This window comes from Schistocerca gregaria, chromosome 6 (genome assembly GCF_023897955.1).
Source record: "Schistocerca gregaria isolate iqSchGreg1 chromosome 6, iqSchGreg1.2, whole genome shotgun sequence".
NCBI classification, from domain to species: domain Eukaryota; kingdom Metazoa; phylum Arthropoda; class Insecta; order Orthoptera; family Acrididae; genus Schistocerca; species Schistocerca gregaria.
Window position 1 is genome coordinate 477,309,038 of NC_064925.1, and position 21,755 is coordinate 477,330,792.

The window sequence follows — 21,755 nt, forward strand, 5'->3', positions numbered from 1 at the left end:
TAAAATGTGTCACTGAATTCCTCACCACTGAACTGTGACGATTCAAATCTAATGAAACAGCTAAAGGTGGCGATGGAGATGGCACAGTAGACGTCAGTAATGCTGAGGCAGTTGGTACTGCATTAAAAGTGGTGTTAAAAAGGATGAAATGCCTTAGAGAAGTTGTTATACTATCTCTGTTATTGCAAAAGTAGTGCGATAAGGGATTTGTTAAGATGTGCTGGCCTGAAGGTGACAATTTATCTGAACACCATTATCACTGGAGACAAGATGTTAACACTATGAGCTGGTATCCGAAAGACAGTCCACAAAGTGGAGACACGCCAGTTTTCCAACAAGGGCAAAATTCTACACACAGGTCTGTACACAGTTTTCTGGGATAGGCGAGGTGTGGTTCTTTTGAATATCTTGGAGATTAAGGTAACTGTCAATTCTGAACTCTATATGGCGACAATGACTAGGCCAAAAGCACGAATTTCCAGACTTAGGCCAGAGAAGAAGATAAAGTTCTGCTCACAACAATAACGCTAGGCCCAACAACAGTTTTGCTTCCTCAGAACTCATTTCAAAATTTGGATGGAATGTTTAACCACATCACCTGTACAAGCTTGATTTAGCACTTCCAGACTTCCATCTCTTTGGGCCTATGAAAGATGGCACGTTTTCCCACTGAGATGCTGCTGCCAAAGCTGTAAGACAGTGGCTAGCCATTTCTATAAGAATGGCACAGAGGCTCTTATTCATAGTTCGCGACAGTGCGTAATGAATGGCGGTGACTACTAGGACTGTTGATATTGTCACATAGAAGAAGGTGTAAGTAGATGAATGACGAACACTAACTTCACTTAATGAAGGTTTATTCAGCACTTGCATATACAAGAGTGCGGAGCAAACTGCCTCCGGCCAGAGCACACACAGTATACATACAGCGACAGAACACTCTAGTACAATGATTCTTCATATTTGTGGATATTTCTAGAAAGTACTCAAACCGAATATAGAAATTAAAATTGTACATTCCAGGTGAGATTTGAACTCACAATACTCCATGCAAGTTTAGTATCATCACTACTACACCACGGTGCTACTCAGCTTCTTGTGAGACACAGCTCCCTCCATAACAGAACAGCGTCTCAATGTTACGCCCTCCTTGCCTGTGAACGAGTCATCGGTCCTGCATACTCCGACTCCTGATGACTGATTTTCGCCCTGGCGGTGATCTGAGAACTTCGTTTGCTTCTACACTCTTCCGTCACCTTTCCGCTTGCTGCCTGTCGCTGGAGCTTCGAATTTACCCTGGGTTGTAGTATCCTTACAGGGCTTCATTCGAAGGACGTGGACTGTATCTCTAACCTTTCGTAGTCTTGTATCAGGGTCAAAATCTTCAACTTCACAAGTAACATCAGACAACAGTCCTACAACCTCGAAGTAGTGCCCAAGGAGATTCTCAGAGACACCAACCTTCTGAACAGGAGTGAAGATCCAGATGACGTCACCAGGCTGGTAGACAACAGGGCGGTGGCTCGTGTCGTACCTTCGGCGATCATTTTCTTGAGCCTGCAGTATGCGGAGTTGAGCTAACTGCAGAGCTTCCTCAGCTCTGGTTAACACCTGGCTGACGTAGTCGTCTTCCACATGATCAGGGTGTAACGGAAACACAGTGTCCATCATCGTAGTCGTCTCATGCCCATGCACCAGGAAAAATGGTGCAAATCCTGTGGTGTCTTGTTTGGCGGTGTTGTAGGCAAATGTCACGAAAGGTAGCACCTCATCCCAGTTGCTCTGCTCAACATTGATAGCATGTCGGCCAAGGTCTTATTAAGGCATACAGTAAGCCAGTTAGTTCGCGGATGGTAGGCAGTCATGTGATGAGTAATGTTGCACCAACAGTTTTTCTCTGTCACAAGATTTGATTGAAACACTTTCCCTCAATCCGTAATTAACGACCTTGTGGTGCCATGTTTTAATACAATGTCTTCCACAATGAATTTGGCTACCTCAAATGCTTCGGCTGTTTTCACGGCTTTTGTAATGGCTTAGCATGCCAGATAATCTGTGCAAACAATAACCCATCTATCGCCACTAGCAGACGTTGAAAATCATCCAAGGAGGTCAATCCCAACATGCTCGAAAGACATTTCAGCTGGTGGAATTGACACAAGTCAGCCACATGGTTTCTGAGGAACTGCCAAAATATTGTATTTTTGCATGTACTCTCTTTTAACATTTCCTCTACTCTTTCAGCATTTAAACATGCTATAAATTCATCTGCAATGATATTTTTTAAATTTTTGTCTCTTCTCCAGCTTAAATTGCACGTAAGTGTGTGCTTGCAGTGTCTGTGAGCTATTCCTTTCCTTTGTACATTTACCCATACTCCATATAGACTTATGTGTTGTTACATGCTAGTAAATATGTATGTTGTATGGTGTCCGCCATTAAGCCACTTGGCTACTTCCAATACGGAAGGATTAGGGGTGGGGATTTTCATTGGTTAAGCATTTAGACCACATCAAAACTTTGAATCTGACAGATGTGTGTTGGCTAGTGCTTTTTGCATCTCATAACTCATCACTTTATAATATTCCAGACACTGTGGGACCTTGCTTACTTGTTTAGTGAATATCAGGAATTGTTCCAGTCTTCAGTCAGTGTAACATTCAGTGAATTCTGTAAACATTCACTATTTCATGTTTATTAATATTCCAAGATTATGTGGAACTGAACTGATACTCATTCCATTAGAAATATATCATGTTTGCTGCACTTTTAATATATTTTGGACAAAATTCTAGATCAATTAGTTTTATTGTTAATATTTTTATATAAATATGGTAAAAGCAATATAGGGGAGGTTCATGTTTTATTAGAGCCTGGTCAGGTTACACTCAGACAACATCACCTCCCAATATTTTAGATGTGGTACCACATAACAGAGATGATGACAGCGATTTGTGATAATGAAATATTAATAAAGTATTTTAGCAACCTAGAAATAACACAAAATGCTTAAGTAGGGTCTTTCAATTCTGCAACTAAAACCATAATGGACGGCATTATACTGTCTTAGAAATAATTGAATGCGCATAATTGAGGAATGTTTCAGTCCTACAGGCGACAAAATGTTGTCATTCTTGGCATCTGCATGGGGGGAGGGGGGGAAATCAGAAGTTTACCAACTTAACAAAAACCAGTTACCTGAAGGTAGTAATTACACCCATTCCTTACATTATTACAATAGCGAAACTACAATTATCTGAAATTCAATGTACTTACTTATACGAGGGTAGCTGCTCTATCTCAATTTTTGCCAGTCCACGAGGCTTGGCTTCACCCAATCTCTCTGCCAAATGGAGCAGAGCTTCATAGTTTTCAGTCTCTGTTGAATCAGGGCTACCCAAATCAGCTTGACTGTATGGTGACAATGGAGCATTTGAGAACATAGCACTGTAGACAGAAGTGGAAAAAAAAGAAACAAATATGTAGTTTCACCATAAAACTGTATAATTACAAAATTCAAGTATAATGGATTCAACAATTCAATGTAAAACTTATTCAACTTGACGAACTAGCTCTAACTTCTAAGCTTCATGAATACAACAGAATTCCCCTCCTCCATAAAATGTCATTTCACAGAGCATGACGTACCACAAAGGTACTATCTGAATGGGTAGATGTGATTTACATCATGTTCGGCCTGGAATCTCATTGACTGGAGTATAGTTGTTTTCAAGTGATGAGTCCGACTTCGAACTGAGCCCTGATGACAAGTGAAGATATGTCTGGAGATGCCTGGCATAGCAATGGGATACCAACCTGACTGTCATGTGCCATATGGCCTGCAAACCAGGCGTAATGGTCTGGGCTGCCATATCATTTCATCGTAGGACCTCTCTGGTTGTCGTCCATGGCACCCTTACAGCACAGTAAAATGTTGTTGATATTCTACACACTATTTTGTTGGCCTTCATGGCAGGCCATCCTGGACTTACATTTCAGCAAGAGAATGCCCATCCACACACAGCATCAGTTTCTACTGCTTATCTTCGGGTTTGCCTAATCTTACTCTGGCCAGAAAGGTCGCATGATCTCACCGCAGTTAAGAACCTTGGAGCATTCATTATGGGCGAGGCCCTTTAACCAGTTCAGGATTTTGACGATTTATTCACTTTAGCACACTGCAATACTTAGTATTTTATAAGTAATTTAACACACTTATAAAATGTGTGTAATTTAAAATGAGCTAATGACTTGGAGTATGAAGTAGAAAAGATTAATTCTAGTATATGGTATATCAAATTATTGAAGATTTTTACACTGTTCAATCACTTTAAACTCAGCCAAAGTTCAACTTTTTAATGGAAACTTTTTTCCTACATGTTTTCCTTCCAAATCGTCTGAGTTATTGTAGATTCTTCAGGCATATAAGAGGAAGTAGTGTTTCCTGGAACGGCAGAAAAAAAAAAATTAGAAGCTCTTGTACGATGAAGGAAAGTAGAAATTAAGAATGACATACAAACTTTGTTGGAAATTATCCCTCAGACGTCTCCAAACAAAAAGTTTGGGGAGATAAATCTGGTAATCTAGGTGGCCGCAGGTCACATAAGATGGTACGTCCATCAAGGAACTCTCACAACATTATCATTGGGTTACTTTATGTGTGCACTGTTGCACCATCTTGCTGCAACCAGCAGTGTCATTTACAAACCTTTAACACTACAAATTGAACGACAATATCCTGGTCACACTTGGGGGAGGGGGAGGGGGTGGGGAGCCACCAACAGGTGCACAACTCCATCTTTCTGTGGATTTAATGGCGACTTGGGGAAAACATGAGGGTTTACTAAACTCCAATATCTGTAATTCTGGCTGTTTACATAGCTACATAGATGGAACTATTGTTCATCAGAGTATAAAACATAATCACTATTGCAAATAAAACGCAAAAAACATTTGACAGTAATGTAGTCTTTTTCAAATGTGACATTAGACAGAGTTACAGATTTTTTTGTGGGTCTGCAACCACTCCTGTAAGACATTCCAGTTTTCTGACAGTTTTCATATAGACTTTCTCAAAAAACGTATCAAGGATGTATGGATATTCGCCACTCAGGCATCACTTCTGACCAAACATCAGCCGGAATGTTCGGATTCCTTCATATGCTATCAGTTTTTCCGAAACGAGGGACTATGCGTGAAATCTTCTGAGTTGTTAGGTGCTTTTATTTCAGGAAAAGCTACCCTAAACTCTTCCTGACAATTTAACAAAGGTTACAATTTGAAGTAACTTTCAATAACAAACGCACATTCAGTCTGGAAAAAAAAAAATATGTGTGTGTGTGTGTGTTCACACAGACATTCATTCATGATAGTAAGAAAGTCATAATTTTTTTTTTTAATTTCAAGTTGTGTAACTTACGGCTCACCCTTATTTTTAATCAGTATACTAAGTAACACTTACAGGAAGTGTAACAGAAGCCCTGGATACGATGTGGAAGCAGGAAGAGTAGGAGTAGGTCTCCACCGGCGTGGTCCAACACGTCTGCTGGGTGTGCTAGGTCTACGACTTCGTGTTGATAGGTGATCTACTTGAGCTGTTCTTTGCTGTAACACAACAAATGAAGGAAAATGTGTTGACAACAACATAACATAGCATAGCATAGCATAGCATAGCATAGCATACCATAAAACTGAGATTTAACATAAAAAAGCAACACATGTCTTATCTTCACTGTACACAGCTTGTAACCCAGAGGCCAATTATTTAATTTAAATAGTAATTCTTCAGCAGTTCCAATACTGCAACCTGCTTTTACACCATCTCCCTCTGCATTGCCACTTGCTATGTTTTGTTCTCTTGTTTCAGGTGTTTTTCCTTACTTCATAACATGTAAAAGGTCTCAATAAAAAGTAATTGTACAGTGTCAGTCACCTCATTTTGATGTGAAATGCTCCCTTCTCTGTACTGCAAATTTATATTTGGACTGATTTCTGCAAAAATAAACTGTCTCATAATGACCTTAGCATTTCACAACAGTGCTTTACAAGCTCAATTATTCCACTTCCTCCCCCCCCCCCCCCCCCCCAAAGCTGTTTACTGTTCAACAACCACACTCCCCTTGCAACATCATCATAGCCATATCCTACACCTTACCTATAATACTTCATTCTCTCGATTCCTATCCTTGCAGCTGTCTTACTTTAGAGCTTTTCCTACCTTCCAACGTCATTTATCTCGATATCCACTTTATGATAGGGTCAGTCTTTTTTTAGACTGCCATCATAACAATGGATACGCAAAGATTTCAGTTTTTAAAGTTCAATATGAAGGTGGAAACAAAAGCTCACAATGTCATATACAATATGCTGCTGAGAAGTCAATACTGGTGTTTATTTTCCACATGGGTCAACTCAAGGCTTTTTGCCAATTTCAGGGCTATACAGAAGGGGATTTCTTCTGCGCTGGCATTAATTTACACCAATCATTTATTATTTTATACTTATTGCAGTGAGTACAGTGATTATCTATGTCCAGATAGTTTTCAGCCATGAAAGCATCTCCAAACTTGCCACTACTGTCATCCATCACAGAAAAATGGAACAATGCTTTGGGAACTAACTGCTCCACTTTTATGTTTCCCTTTCTTTTTCTCTGTAATAACACCTGAAGCAAATTAATATCATGACAGTTATACAAACAGCGGCCTTGAATCTTCTGATTATTATAAATACAATCATATTCACACTAATTTGTGTATACTAACTCAATACTAACCTCTATATACTACAGTAACATAACACCAATTTAAGACCTAGAATATATACCAGTTATGCACAAACCAAATTTGTGTGTCAAGCACACAACTTAGAGGAAAATCTCAAAATTTGGTTTAAGCTGTTCACATATCTAAAGCCGAACTAGCTCCATATTTCTTAAGATTAGTGCCAGAGAAAGCAGTTTTTACACGGCAATAATTTATGTGAAACAATATTCATGAAAATAACACACAAAAAACACAATAAAATTCAATTTCAATACTTGGTTAAAAATGCAGAATTCAGAGATTTTACAAAATTCCTGAAATTCCCCCAATTTTTCCATGTAATTGAATTTCCAGAAGAAAATCCACCCCAGGTACTGTATGTGGACTGTGTTGTTAATACTGTTGGTAGGAAAGAAGTAATAAACTAAAACCTTGTATCCAGTGCTCAAGTTTTACTGCATGAACAGAGACAATGTGGTGAACAATAAAACTTTTTCCTTTCCTGTGTGGGAGGGATGGGGGAAGTAGAGTGGAGGGGGGAGGTAGGGGGAAGGGAAGGAGGGAGGATGTCAGTGAGAAAGTTTCAAAAAGGTCTGGAATCATGTGGAAAGTTTCAAAAAGGTCTGGAATCATGTGGAAAGTTTACTGGAAGTCGTTAAGTGCGACTACCCAAAAAGGGTAGTTTACGCACCACAAGTTATGCTGCCTAGAGAGAGAGAGAGAGAGAGAGAGAGATAGAGAGAGATTAATACTTGACTTATTGTGTCAAATCTTTAATCTAAGATTATACTTCTTAATGAGTGGATTACAGCAGTATTTTAAATTTGGTGAATAATAATATGAGAAACTAAAACCTTTTGTTGCCCTTGGAAGCCATTAGATACGTAATCGGCAACTAGTACTGGGTGGCTATTTCAGCTGTTCAGTAATGTAACAGACAATTCAGCAGTAATTATTAATTCTATTAATAGGTAAGAGAGAATACCTCTGTTACAAAAATCGGTGGTGGAGATGGAGTAGTCGTGTGCAGATGGGTGCCATGCAGCTGGTGGAATGTAGATCGCTGGTCCGCCAGGAGTTCCACTGCATCAGCATGCTGCAAATGTGATTTTCATCACAATGTAATTTTTCAAAAACTATAATGTTATTCCAACAAGTGGGAAGCATAAACCTGAACAACAAAACCAAAATATAGAACCAGAAACAAGAAGTCACTACCTTGAAATAATCTTTACAACATGACTGCAATCAATATTAGGTAAATCCAGTGAGGAGCCAAGGCTGTCCCCCAGCTTTCATTCGAGTATGCTGCCGCAAAAACTGCAGGGCACATTTCTGGAGCTCTTAGCTCTTATGTGCACTAAGCAGGAAATAATAACATTCAATTCACACCAAATAGTCAATGCTATGCACGGAATCCAAATGGTCTCCTTGCTTATGTGGGTTTTATGTAGCTTAAATCACTAAGCGTCGATGGTTCTCTTTAGATTATTTCAAGTTTGTATGTTCAAATCTGGTTCAATTCGCTAAGCATTCTTTATACACTTGCTAAGAAAGGATTTTTGAAATGCAACCCCTCAAGGAATCAAAGCAGTATCCCCCATCCTTCCCACATCCTGCACATACCTCACTCCTTGGTCCAAGAAACATGAAATCTGGTGGCAATATGTATTTTATCGTACACTTCCAATGAGATGTGTAAACAGGAGATCCTCTGCTGACAGTAATTTCAAGTAACTAGCGACTGAACTGTGGCAGATGATGGGGTTTGTAGGCCTGAATTAAGTTTGTGTTCTAACCTAACCACAACCTTGTGATGTGCAAATGTACCTCAGAAAACAGCAATCAACCATCTGCGGGAGAACTAAAATCACAATCGCTTTGTTCACAGCGTTTGGGGCTAAGCTTAACAAGCAAACTCAAGAGAGGAGGGGAAAAAACACCCATGATGTGTGTGTGTTTGCAAAGACATCTTCCATAGCAAAATTTCAGTTTTAGTGGTAAAAGCAGACTGTAATATCGCACTGTGATTGGTTACCTGAAATTATCCTCACACTGAGTATGTTACCAACTGATTAGCAGTCCTGATTGGCACTTGGTTGCACATTATGCATGATGAAAGCAGATTCTAGATGAAAAAAAGAATGATATGAAGAAAAGTAAAACCAAATAAAGTCAATATGATAATGAAAATGATGCAGCACAGTATTAAAAAATAAAAACATTCAAACCAATTACTTAAATAAAAATGATAATGTCTTGATTACATTTAGAAAAATAAAAAATTTCACTGTATTTGCTGAGATTTGAACCTTTCATCATCTATACATTAGGTCTGTACACTGACCACTATGCTGAACTATTACACTCCTAAAGCCTGTTGCACTTACGACATTGGTGTCCCAGTCATAATTGACAGACTTCAAAAATTGGGCTTCATACAATGTCGTGCGAACCTTAACTGATGTATTACGAAATACAAAGGGTCAACCCACGATTCAGGATACTTGTTGTTGTTGTTGTTTTCTTCAGTCCTGAGACTGGTTTGATGCAGCTCTCCATGCTACTCTATCCGGTGCAAGCTCCATCATCTCCCAGTACTTACTGCAACCTACATCCATCTGAATCTGCTTAGTGTATTCATCTCTTGGTCTCCCTCTACGATTTTTACCCTCCACACTGCCTTCCAATGCTAAATTTGTGATCCCCTCATGCCTCAGAACATGTCCTACCCACCGGTCCCCCCTTCTTGTCAAGTTGTGCCACAAACTCCTCTTCTCCCCAATTCTATTCAATACCTCCTCATTAGTTACGTGATCTACCCATCTGATCTTCAGCATTCTTCTGTAGCACCACATTTTTGAAAGCTTCTATTCTCTTCTTGTCCAAACTATTTATCGTCCATGTTTCACTTCCATACATGGCTACACGCCATACAAATACTTTCAGAAACGACTTCCTGACACTTACATCTATACCCCATGTTAACAAATTTCTCTTCTTAAGAAACGCTTTCCTTCCCATTGCCAGTCTACATTTTATATCCTCTCTACTTTGACCATCATCAGTTATTTTGCTTCCCAAATAGCAAAACTCCTTTACTACTTTAAGTGCCTCATTTCCTAGTTTAATTCCCTCAGCATCACCAGACTTAATTCGACTACATTCAATTATCCTCATTTTGCTTTTGTTGATGTTCATCTTATATCCTCCTTTCAAGACACTGTCCATTCCGTTCAACTGCTCTTCCAAGTCCTTTGCTGTCCTTGAGAGAATTACAATGTCATCAGCAAACCTCAACATTTTTATTTCTTCTCCATGGATTTTAATACCTACTCCGAATTTTTCTTTCTCATTTTTGAGACGTCTGTATTCCTGTTTGCCTGCTTCATTTACTTTCGCCAATTAAGTTCAATATTTCTTCTGTTATCCAAGGATTTATACTAGCCCTCATCTTTTTACCTGCTTGATCCTCTTCTGCCTTCACATTTGGAGGCTAAAAGAAGTGGGAAAATGTCAAAAGGTCATTTAAAATATTTTTCATTAATGTTGTTAATGAGAATATTACAAAAAGGAAAGTTACTACTCACAATATAGCGGAGATGCTGAGTCGCAGATAGGCACAACAAAAAGACTATCACAATATAAGATTTTTGGCCAACAACACACACGTGCGTTAGGTTAGCTGCATTTGCATGGTCGGTCGGTGTCTCTCTCTCTCTCTCTCTCTCTCTCTCTCTCTCTCTCTCTCTCTCTCTCTCTCTCTCTCTCTCCCCCCCCCCCCCCCTACCCCATTCCTATTTTCCACAAAGGCCTTGTTGGCCGAAACCTCATATTGTTAGTCTTTATGTTGTTTTCCTATCTGCAACTCAGCATTTCCATTACATGCTGAGTAGCAACGTTCCTATTTGTGACATTGTTACATTTTAGCCTGGATTTTTCCACTGTTTGTTAATGAGAATGTCGCAAATAAGCACAAGTGTAGCCTATTCTGAGGTTATTTGAGTACTCAGAAGGACCAAGAATAGTAAATGATTCATTTGCAGGTAAAGATATTGAATGCAAGCTCATCCCGCTATAAACAACGAAATACACACAGTCTTTGAAAGTGACAAGACTCCACACAGTCTTTGAATGTAACAAGACTCCAGAAGGACTATCTGCAGTATTTCGACACTATATTTGGAAACCGAACCTTCATTACGAAAATGCATTCTATTATTCATAACCAACTGTCTGCTCTGTGTATCGGGCTATGCTTCAACATTTCTGGGTACAATTCTCCCACACATGTTGCTGAATTCAAGAAAATGATTCAAACAGCATTTGATTTTACAGCTCAAGAATGCGGTTCAGAGGATTGTTTAGTTATTGCTTTTGCAAAATGTGTCTACTGTGGTTCTGCACATTGATTCACACATTTTGTTGAGAAATGTAGGTCTGATGATGGTACAACTAAGACTAAGACAGTCAAATGCTTTCACCATCCTAATCACAGTGTATCTAAAGCTTCTAAATACAATTGGGGCACTGAATTCCTGTTCGAGCCGAGAGACTTCCCTTGTCAGTAGTGTTCATAGTTATGCTGCAGCTTCCCACTATTGTCTTATTGATTATGTCAATAAACAATCAACTGAACCCCTGCTAGAAGAGAATTAGTTTGATACCAGCCATGTTCAGGACAGCAGCCAACAGGTAGGTGAATGACAAAACTTGCCACTTGCAGGGGGAAGAGACAAATCATCTGTACAAATAATTATATTGCTACAGCTCTGCAAATTAACCTACATTATCATTCACACCACCGTCTATAGCAAAAACAACTGCTGCAACATAGTTGAAAATGATTACACACCATCATATGTTTCTACACTATTACATTGTTGGACACACAGTGCTTATTTTGAGCCACATTGATAGGAATTACATGAGTAACTGCATCTGCATATTACACTGTACACAAAAGCTCACCTTCCAATGTTAAAATTAATGTGATGTGTAATGCACCTTCTAATTCACAAACTGTTTTGAGCAATACATCTTAATATTGATATGCATTTTTTTTAAGTTTCTTACACTAAGAGGAATTTTTAAACTTATTTAGAACCATAGGAAGTAACAGCATAAATAATTGTCATTAAGCATAGGTTTATACATCTCCTATAGCACTGCAGTCAATACTAAAACCAACACAAAGGATTAGACCAACCCACCCCCACAGCTGAGAACACTATCAAACGCTTGTGAGGTGGTGGTGCCCAACACAGGGGTAAGCCAGTTCGAATCCTGGTGGCGGAAAAAATTTTCCACTGCCAGTATCAGGCTGACAAGCAGAGAAGAGTTGGTAACAAAGTTCCTGACAGACTTTGCACCAAGGTCCTGGTTTGAATATCAAACCTCTCTGCAGAGTCATGAAGTGAGAGTGCTTGACATTGGTGCTATTTGCGGAGAGTAGGCTACTTGCCAATGCTCCCTCACACACACACACACACACACACACACACACACACACACACACACACACACACACACACACACATGCGCATGCATGCACCATTACAAATATATGGAGCACATTGCAAATAAATAAGTGTTGTTTTTGGAGTACTGCCGCACTGCCTGGGATCCTTACCAGATAGGATTAACAGAGTACATCGAGAAAGCTCAAAGAAGAGCAGCACATTTTGTATTATCGCAAAATAGGAGGGAGAGTCACTGACGCGGTACTGGATTTGGGATGGACACCATTTGAACAAAAACATTTTTATTTATGGCAGAATCTTCTAATGAAATTTCAACCAGCAACTTTCTCCTTCGAAATCGAAAATATTTTGTTGACGTCGACCTACAAAGGGAGAAACAATCACCATAATAAAATAAGGGAAATCAGAGATTGCACGGGAAGACATTGTTAGGTTGTTTTTTTAAGTTTTTTTGCGTGCTGTTCAAGAGTGGAATAAAGAGAATTATTGTGAAGGTGGTTCGATGATCCCTCTGCCAGGCACTTAACTGTGATTTGCAGAGTATCCGTGTAGATCTAGATGTAGATGACAGAAGGACCAGACAAGGAAATACTAAGAACAGAAATTAATATACAGCTCTTGGCAACACTTTTTTACCTGAGGTTGTTGAGGGAAATGGACTGGAGAAACTGAAAGGCACGGACTGGGAGGAGCTGTGAACCCAGGCGTTGGTTGAGCTTGCGCCTGAAGAAATGCTGCATATGACTGATGATGGGGTGGTAGGCAACTCCCAAACTGTGGAACCTAGGAAAAATAAATTTGGTGCAGAGATACAGCACAAAAGTTTGTAGAAATACATCAGATAATATCCAGTTTGTGTAACGATATAAATAATTTTTGCTACTGATATCCTTAAGTAACATACACATCTGCATAAGAAGGAAAATACAATCCGAAAATTAGTAAAAATCACAAACACACAAAGGATGGTCAGTACATACATACCTACCTTCAAGACGACAAATTCCTGCAATTACAGTTTTCGCAACAGTTAAGTTCCCTGTGCTTTGAGGAAGGGAGGAAGTGGTTGGGAATAGTTGGTCAGGTGAGAGGTGGGAGTAATGGGACTCAAGAGCCTACATTAAAAGGGACATATTTGTTCAGTTTGCCTCCCTTCTTCCCCATAAAATTTGAGTCACATTAGCCTGGAGTTTGAGTGATCTGTCCCTACCCAAGCTCTCACAAATAAATTTTGTGTGGACGAGAGGTAAGTAGGGCAAGTGGGGAGGGTGGAGTGGGCAGAAGATCCTTTTGATGGTCATAGTTTGGAAGTACTCATATTAGAATGGGATTGGAGCCAAATGACCAGAGTGGGAACATTAATTCCCCTATCCATTCCAATGCGTTTCCAAAACTTCAGACAACGTGACTACTCTCAATACATACGCCACAACCTAGTTTATAGGCTTTATTCCACAAACTTCCTTCATTTCTTATCTACCCACCTACCACATTCTCTCTCCATCATAACTAAGTCTTAAATTTGTCTTCTTGCTTCTGTCTTCCCTCCTCATTAAAACTCCTAGAATTTATTATTTATTTATTTTATTTTTTTTACTATAAGTTTATTATTGACCTACCAACTGAGGTAAATAAGTATTCATAAGTATCAATTCAATCAAGCTTTTTAATTCACTGTCCATTCTTGGACTTTCCCCTTACCTAGTGAATGCTTCATACTGATATTTCTAATGGCATATTAAAATATCCTGAAAGTAAAAGTTTAAGTCAGATTTAATCATGTTTAAGTTCTCCTGGTTTGGAACTTGATATGAGGATGACCTCCTCCTTTTATAATATTTGTAGTTTTAGCAGAAATCAATGTATCTCTGTTGTCCACTTGATGAGTGAACATTTATACAAGGGGCAGTTATAAAGTTGAAATTATCACTTCAGGGAAGTAAAGTTACATAATTTTTTGTTTGCAACTTTAGGGCAGTTTCAAGCTCTGTGTCAGAAATTTGCCATTGTGGGCAAATGTTAATTGTGAAATTTTTTATCACTTTACACGTACATGTCTGCAGGACTGGTACACACAGAAATCTCTGTACCACATACAACAGCGTGCAGGTAGAGCGACCAAACAAAATTGCACAGCCCACCAATAAAATGTAGACACGCTGCACCATTCTGTTTTTGCTCCCAGCAGGTTGGCTTCAGTACTGTGGTGCAGGGATTTCGATGCCTACCGTGACAGCAGACATATAGCAACATATAAACAAAAATTAATTACGTATCTTTATTTTCTTCATGCGGTAATTAAAATTTTATGGATAACTGTTGTATCTCTATAAACAAAAACCACCACCACTACCACCATCACATGATATCACACGCGAATTAGAGTAAGTTTATAACAGTTGCTTAGATAATAACGAGAGATGTTACAGAATTTATTCTACAACGGTATTATTTAAGCATAATTAGAATGTTTGTGAATAAAATACACAATACCAACCATATGACTAAATTACGAACCTGGACTTGTGGTGGAGGCATCGGCGGAGGCCCTGAGGGCGGTGGAGGGAATGCTGGGGGGCAGCTGCAGCAGCCGTACAGCCCGTGCTGATGGCAGCCGTGCTGCGGAGGGGGGCTGCCGCCAGGGTATAGCGACAGCGGAAGCGGTATCGGCACTGTGGCAGGACTCTGGGCCGTGTGCGCCGGGTGTGGGTGGAACGGCGTGTAGGGCGGCTCCTGGTGGGGAAGCGGACCCCACACTGGCGTGCAACGCATGGTGCGTCTCAAACTGTTACTTACACTGAGAATGAGTGAACGAAGTTATTAAAATTTATTGAGTTTAGTGATTCACATTATTAAAAGTAAAAGATGCTTGTGGTCACAACTAATACTTCAACTATTCAACTTTCACATAGTAATGTATCTAAGTCTCGGTACACATCCTCTGGACCACTGTTTTTTTAACAGATGAAACATAAAATTAAGACCAGAAATGTTACAACAGGCACAACAACAACCACCTCAGAATTGCTAGGTTTTTCTATAGCAATTTCACATAAAGCAGTAATGTCACAAGCTTAAATCAGTACTGTGGTTAACAAGCAGATTCACCTTGCATTTCGAGCAAATGCAGAAAATTAAATTCCAGACTTACTGAAGAACCATGTTTTTTAAAACTCTGTTTGTTGACACACTTCTTATATGTTTCTAGAGTGTCAAGTAAATTTTTTTTTTACATTTTACTGTACTGTTTTATTTCACACACAAATTTTCCAATTTTGTTGCTATAACAATTTGCTTACATAAGAATGAAGAAAATAAGATAGGTAGATAATGGAAGTTATGAGGAGGAACTGAACAAAATTGGCAAGATATGCAATTTATAGCACAACCTGATTAGAAGAAAGGACTGGCTGATAGGATACATTCTGAGACGGTAATGAATCACTAATTCAGACCTGGGAGTGAGTGTGTGAGGTAAAAATCTTAGAAGCACACCAAAACATGAACACAGTAAGCACATTCAGTAATATGTTCATTGCAGTAGTTATTCGGAGATTATGAGGCCTGGACAGGATAAAATAATACGGAGACCTGCACCAAACCGTATTTCGGTCTGCAGATCTCAAAAACTACGATTTGTTATTTTTTGTAAGTGAAATTAGATCATTCCCTACAATGACAATATCAGCAATACTTTTAGCTGCCTCAAAGTTCTACAATGCTAAGGGAAAACAAACAACTGTGGATATTTCTAGTCCAATTTTGAAGCAAACAGTATTATTTCTAGAGTTATGCCATTTTCTCTCTGTTTAGTGGAGGCATAATTTACTGACTGGAATGAGTAATAGCTTTTCTGCTTACTTCTTCAAGAAAGAGGAGGAGGGAGGGGTAGTGACAAAAATTTTGATAAATGTTTAAAGTTTTTCTGGAAGTTGCTAAGTGCTCTCATTATCAAATACTGAATGAATACAGTCTGCGTATTTGCACATTGTCAGTTATTCTGTCTCATGACAAAGACACAGTTTATAACTGTAATACTAGTCTTATAACTTCAGTCCTAATTACACAAAATATTGAAAATCAAACAATGGAAACTCCAGATTGGACTAACAGAATAACAGCAGTAGGACAGATGGCTACTAACAGTGAAGATGACCCACTGAGCTGCAGACAGGCACAATGACAAGGCTGTTACAAACACTGCTATTGGCCAAAGCCTTCCTCAGAAAAGAAACTCACTCACTCACTCACTCACTCACTCACTCACTCACTCACTCACTCACTCACTCACTCACTCACTCTGGTGCCACCATCGGCAGCTCTGACCAGACTGTAAATGTCACGTGATTAGCAATCTGGAGTGGGGCACAGAAGGGGAAGGGACAGCAGGGTACATGAGGGGGAAGAGGAGACAGTGTCTGATAATGTGTGCAAGGACTAGAGACTGTCAGGCACAGCATCAGGAGATGGGGTGGGGTGGGGGAGAGGAAAAGGAAAGGTGCGGAAAAGGAGGGGGGAGCAGGGAAAGGGAAAGGATGGACACGTGCATTGGCAGAGGGTGTCACACAAAAAAGATGAGGGAATGTGAAAGTGGAGAAAATGATAAGACAAGGAGGAGGAAACTGTTGGGTTGAGGGTGTGGGGGCACTAGGTTACCACACCTTAAAACTTGAATAATTCCTAGAGTGGAGGATGTATTTTAAGGATAACTCGCATCTCCACAGTTTAGAAAATGGAGGTGGTAGAGCAGAGGATCCAGTTGGCCCATGTTGTTAAGCATCCACTGAAATCAAGCTGCTTATGTTCTGCAGCATATTGTGCCAGAGTGTGGCCTACTTTGCTTTTGACTGCGGTTTGATGGTAGCCTTTCACCCTGGTGGTAGTCATACCAACATAAAAAGCTGTGCAATGGTTGCACCAGAACTGGTACATAACAAGGGTGTTTTCCAGGTGACCCAGCCTTTGACAGGTTAAGGTAGGCCTAAGACAAGACTTGAATAGCGGGTGGATTGGATAGGTCTTGCACCTAGGTCTTCCACAGAGATTTGATCCCTGTGACAAAGAGCTGGGATTGGGAGTGGCATAGCGATGGACAAGAATGTCTTAGAGGCTGGTGGACAACTGAACACCACTTTAGGAGGAGTGGAAAGGATCTTGGGTTGGAAGTCCCTCACTTCAGGGCATGATGATAGGTAATCAAAGCCCTGGCAAGGGAATGCGGTTCAGTTGTTCCAGTCCTGCTTCCTGGTGTGTGTGTGTGTGTGTGTGTGTGTGTGTGTGTGTGTGTGTGTGTGTGTGTGTGTGTGACCACAGTTGGATGGTGACATGAACTGGGTGAGGCAGGAATCACTGTTGGAATTATGTTAGCTTTGATTGGAGGGGTTGGTGACAAAGAATAGTTTCCACTGCAGGCGACTAGGAGAATGAGATTAGCTCTTTGACAAGTCTGACATTATTACATTGGGTGTAGGGTTAAAGGTGAGTCCTTTGAATAAAACAAAAACTTCTGTAGAGCTGAGGATTTTGGTGAAAAGGCTAACAACAGCATTTCAGGATTGTTTGGGCTCTGGATTTGGAATGTTGGCAGGGAGTTTTCGGATACGTGTAAAGTTGAAAAGGTCTGCTAGGCAGGGTATGGGTGCTATAGGGGCTGATGAGAAGCACTACGGGTAGGACAGATCTCAAATAGTGGGACCCCAAAGCGGCAGTAGGGTGTCGGCAGGTCAGGTAATATACCAAGGTTATGTCTGGAAGCTGGAGAGCAAGGGATTGAATTTCAAAAACGTGGTGTATGTAGTAAGTATTGCACAGTAGCAATATCTTACAGAGGGAGCAGAGGCGGCTCTGGGAGGCCTGTGCCATGGAAATGTGTTTTTGCAGTAGCGGATTTGTGAGGGATAGGAACTGGCAGAATCTGAAAAGGTGGAGGTCATTGAGGAAGGAAGTGTGGGATCCACAGAAAGGAATTTTTTTATTGTTAGGACCTTGGGGAGGATTCCAGTAATATTTAAGAAACATGGTATGGGATACTTTTCTGAATGGGTAGAGAAAGATGCAGCAGGTATCCATTGTGGTAGGATGGATTGCTTTTCCTCTTGTCCTCTTTTCGTCCCTCATTCCTTCCCCCCTCCCCCATGAACATGATCACAAGTCCTGAATCTGCGTCTGGCAGTCTCTTGGCGCTGCACACCCTGCCAGACAGCTCTCTTCTACACCTCCCCCCCCCCCCCTTCCAGATTGTGCTATTCACATGACAGTCCCATTCTGGCTGGTGGAGCTGCCAGCGGTGGCGTCAAAGTGTGCACGAGGCACTCTTGGCAATTTAAGTGTGTGTTCATTTTCTTTGCCGAGGAAGGCTTTGGCCGATAGCTGCATGTGCAAGTCTTTTCATTGTGCCTGTCTGCAAATGAATGAGTCCTTCGCAGTGATCAGCAAAACTATCATCTCCCTTACATTTTAAATATTGGAAATAACTTTTGTTATCCCTGGAAGCCATTATATTTTGAGTTTGGCAGAGGATAAATCCAAATTGCAGAAAGTTTGTGCACAATTCATTTTAGCTCATTCACTGTTATATATGAAATTAGTTCATATATTGAAACTGTATTTAAAGGAGCAGAGTTTTATCTATCATTGTTCTAAAGATACTGGTTTTTATAATTATGGGAGGGCAGTGCACAGTGTGCTGCACATGTTTTAATCATTTCAGTTACCATCAAGAACTTACGTTTTTTTGTAGCCTTTAGAATGCTTTATAACTACATGTAATGATAGCAGCTTACCAACTAGTCTTTCCAGCAACACTACTAGAATGATCTTTATATAGGGGGCTCTACTTCAGTTTATTCTATTGTAATGGATCTGGGAGATGTGTTGTAAAATGCCTAATTTTATGCTAATTTGCTTATATGTTAGAGAGTGACAGCATATTGATTAATATTAGTAGATGTGACAAAGAATATCAAAGAGACTAGTGGAAGCTTGTGTGTTGGGTAAAATGTCTGACACTAGAGTCGTCTTTGACCATAGTCAGTCGGCAGTGAACACACTGTGTGTGTGTGACAGCGGAACAATGTGCAGGTCGCTATTATAATAATTTGCTAGTGAACAGGAAAAATTAATTATGTTACTACTTGTTTTATATGAACGTCAAGAAGGAACCACATTCGAAGAAATGGTATTTGAAGCACCAAAAATGAGGCAAACGCATTGATCCAGGTCATTTCTACACCTGATGAAACAGCATTGTGGAATCATACTTTCAATAGATGACTGAAGCCAACACCAAAAGACAAATATCATCTTGTAAATACTTCACAGAAAAGTGAGTACTGTCACGAAATATGCTAAATTCAAGTATATAAAAATAGTGAGCATATTTCACTATCCTGTAATACCAAGTACCAGGTGTAATTGCCCGTCACCACCTTCGTATCATCATCTGTACAACCACAATGGAATACCATTTTCTCAATCAAAAACAAAGATGAAAAAAAGCAACAAAAATAAGATCACAGCAGCCAATGCACACAGGCTGAATGGCAGAAAGCTACTGAGCACTTAGGGTGGAAATTGGGCTACCTGGGTACTAAGGACCTTATGCGTTAATGCATCCAGAGTGCACACACAATCAAATGGCAGCACATCTCGACACTCAGGAGCACAAAGGTGTCAACAAGTGGTGCGAATACTATCATCAAAAGGAACAATATCGTGCATTACCATGTCCAGAGCACCAGAGGACTGCAGCAATGGTGCGTGTCAACATGTTATAGAGCAGTTGATGGGTTAAATGAGAAATGAACTGTGTCCTAATATGTGTGAATTCCAAAGGAACCAATTGGGGGTACATGCACAAGCTACATACTTTCTGATGCTTTGCGCCAATTTTAGTTTGTTTCTTGAGTTTCTTTACAAATTTCAGACTAATTTTAATACATTTAAAACTAGGCATGTTTTTACATTCATGGGCACTAGATGCTATTGATTTTTATAAAAGACCTTGTTGTTTGATTTATATGCAGTGTGTACCAATCAGTTTTATTAATTCTGCTTCCCACATATCTAAATGTATATACCCCTTCTAGATCCTTTTTGCCTAGCTGTAACATTTAGTTCTCCAGCACATCCAAATGTGATACTTTCTTCTTATTTATTTCGTATATCTTAAACTACAGCCAGCCCATGTTCCATTACGTTTAGCATAAAGAACAATTCACGTTCACTTTCGGCTACCACCACTGCATCATCGATTGACTGATTGTGATAATTTTCTGTCCTTAACAACACTTCTTTAATTACCTAATTCCTCTTCAATGAACAAACATCAGTGGTGATAATGAACATACCTTACACTTTTCCTGGTTTTGACTTATTATACAAATCTACCAGTACAGACTATTTTAATTCACTTTCAAGAAAAAGTGGGTTTCCATCTCTCTCTCTCTGTTACTGATACCACATTGCCTAAGTAAAGAAAAACATTTTATTTAATTTCACATTATAAACAACTTTCCATATTTACAGCACCACAGTCTGAAATACGATCACAATTGCCTTTTAAATGTGCAGCTTCACCCCCACACAACATGCCATCGTTTCACATGTTCATACATGTCAGACACTTGGTGGCACTTCAGCAGCAAAGTTGCAGGAAAACGAGGAGCTGCGTGACTCACTGTCTTTAACAACTACATCTGAAAAATCAAACAGAACAAACCTCCGAGCAGTTGACTGGTGCCTGGGAGAACGGCGCTGTTCCCAAGGTGTCCTCGTATGTGGCGCTGTTGTGGGAACAGGTACGGCCATCTGAATGCCTCCACGAGATACTCTCCTTCGTTTTCGCGAAGGGCTTTCACTCTGTAATAATGGCATAAATACAGCAATTTCTCTCTCCATTCACAGACGCAGTTGGAAATGACAAATGGTGCAAATCATCATCTTGTATTGTAAATTTAGAGACGTGTCTTTAAAAGATGGGAGAAGAATTAAATTTAAGTAAACAGATTATGTCAATATATGATTATTCCATTACATTCATTTTCTTATACCTTCTGCTATTGTGATACGGACTTAATAACTTTGTACACTGGAAGCAGAATATGTGAGACATTAACAATGTGACACAGATTGAAGATGCAATATGTACAATTAACACGAAATCTAGAAAAGCTAATACTTGCCTTCCTTCCATCATCTTGACTGTTAGTTCTAAAATACGGAGGCGAATGCTGAATTTGTAAAGGACTCAGGCGAATTTCTGTGAAGTCAAAGAAGCACATTATTAATTGCCCCTAAAAAACTTGACTCCAAAATCACAGTAATAGAAAGGGTTAACATTATCTCACCTCCAGCAGTGACTGTCCGCCTCGGTGAAAATTCCAGACCTACTCCTGTATGTTGATGAACATCCACAGTGCTTGCTGGCAAACCGCTAGGACTGACACTCAAGATGGGTGGACCACACAAAGTATTTTCCTGTGGAATTTATTAAACTTTGCTTTACATG

At 39.8% G+C, this 21,755-nt stretch overlaps 1 protein-coding gene across 10 annotated transcripts in view; it reads right to left on the minus strand.

Annotated features, from left to right (window-relative positions):
• LOC126279054 (RING finger protein 44-like) overlaps positions 1-21,755 on the minus strand; it is a 102,873-nt gene that overhangs the window by 23,285 nt on the left and 57,833 nt on the right. For all 10 annotated transcript variants that reach the window (XM_049979471.1, XM_049979477.1, XM_049979479.1 and 7 more), the window contains 8 exons: positions 21,595-21,724; positions 21,430-21,506; positions 20,967-21,106; positions 14,765-15,044; positions 12,884-13,030; positions 7,750-7,860; positions 5,462-5,604; positions 3,277-3,447 (listed from right to left, as the gene is read on the minus strand). In XM_049979471.1, coding sequence (XP_049835428.1) covers positions 3,277-3,447; positions 5,462-5,604; positions 7,750-7,860; positions 12,884-13,030; positions 14,765-15,044; positions 20,967-21,106; positions 21,430-21,506; positions 21,595-21,724 — 1,199 coding nt within the window. The remainder of the gene's footprint in view (positions 1-3,276; positions 3,448-5,461; positions 5,605-7,749; positions 7,861-12,883; positions 13,031-14,764; positions 15,045-20,966; positions 21,107-21,429; positions 21,507-21,594; positions 21,725-21,755) is intronic.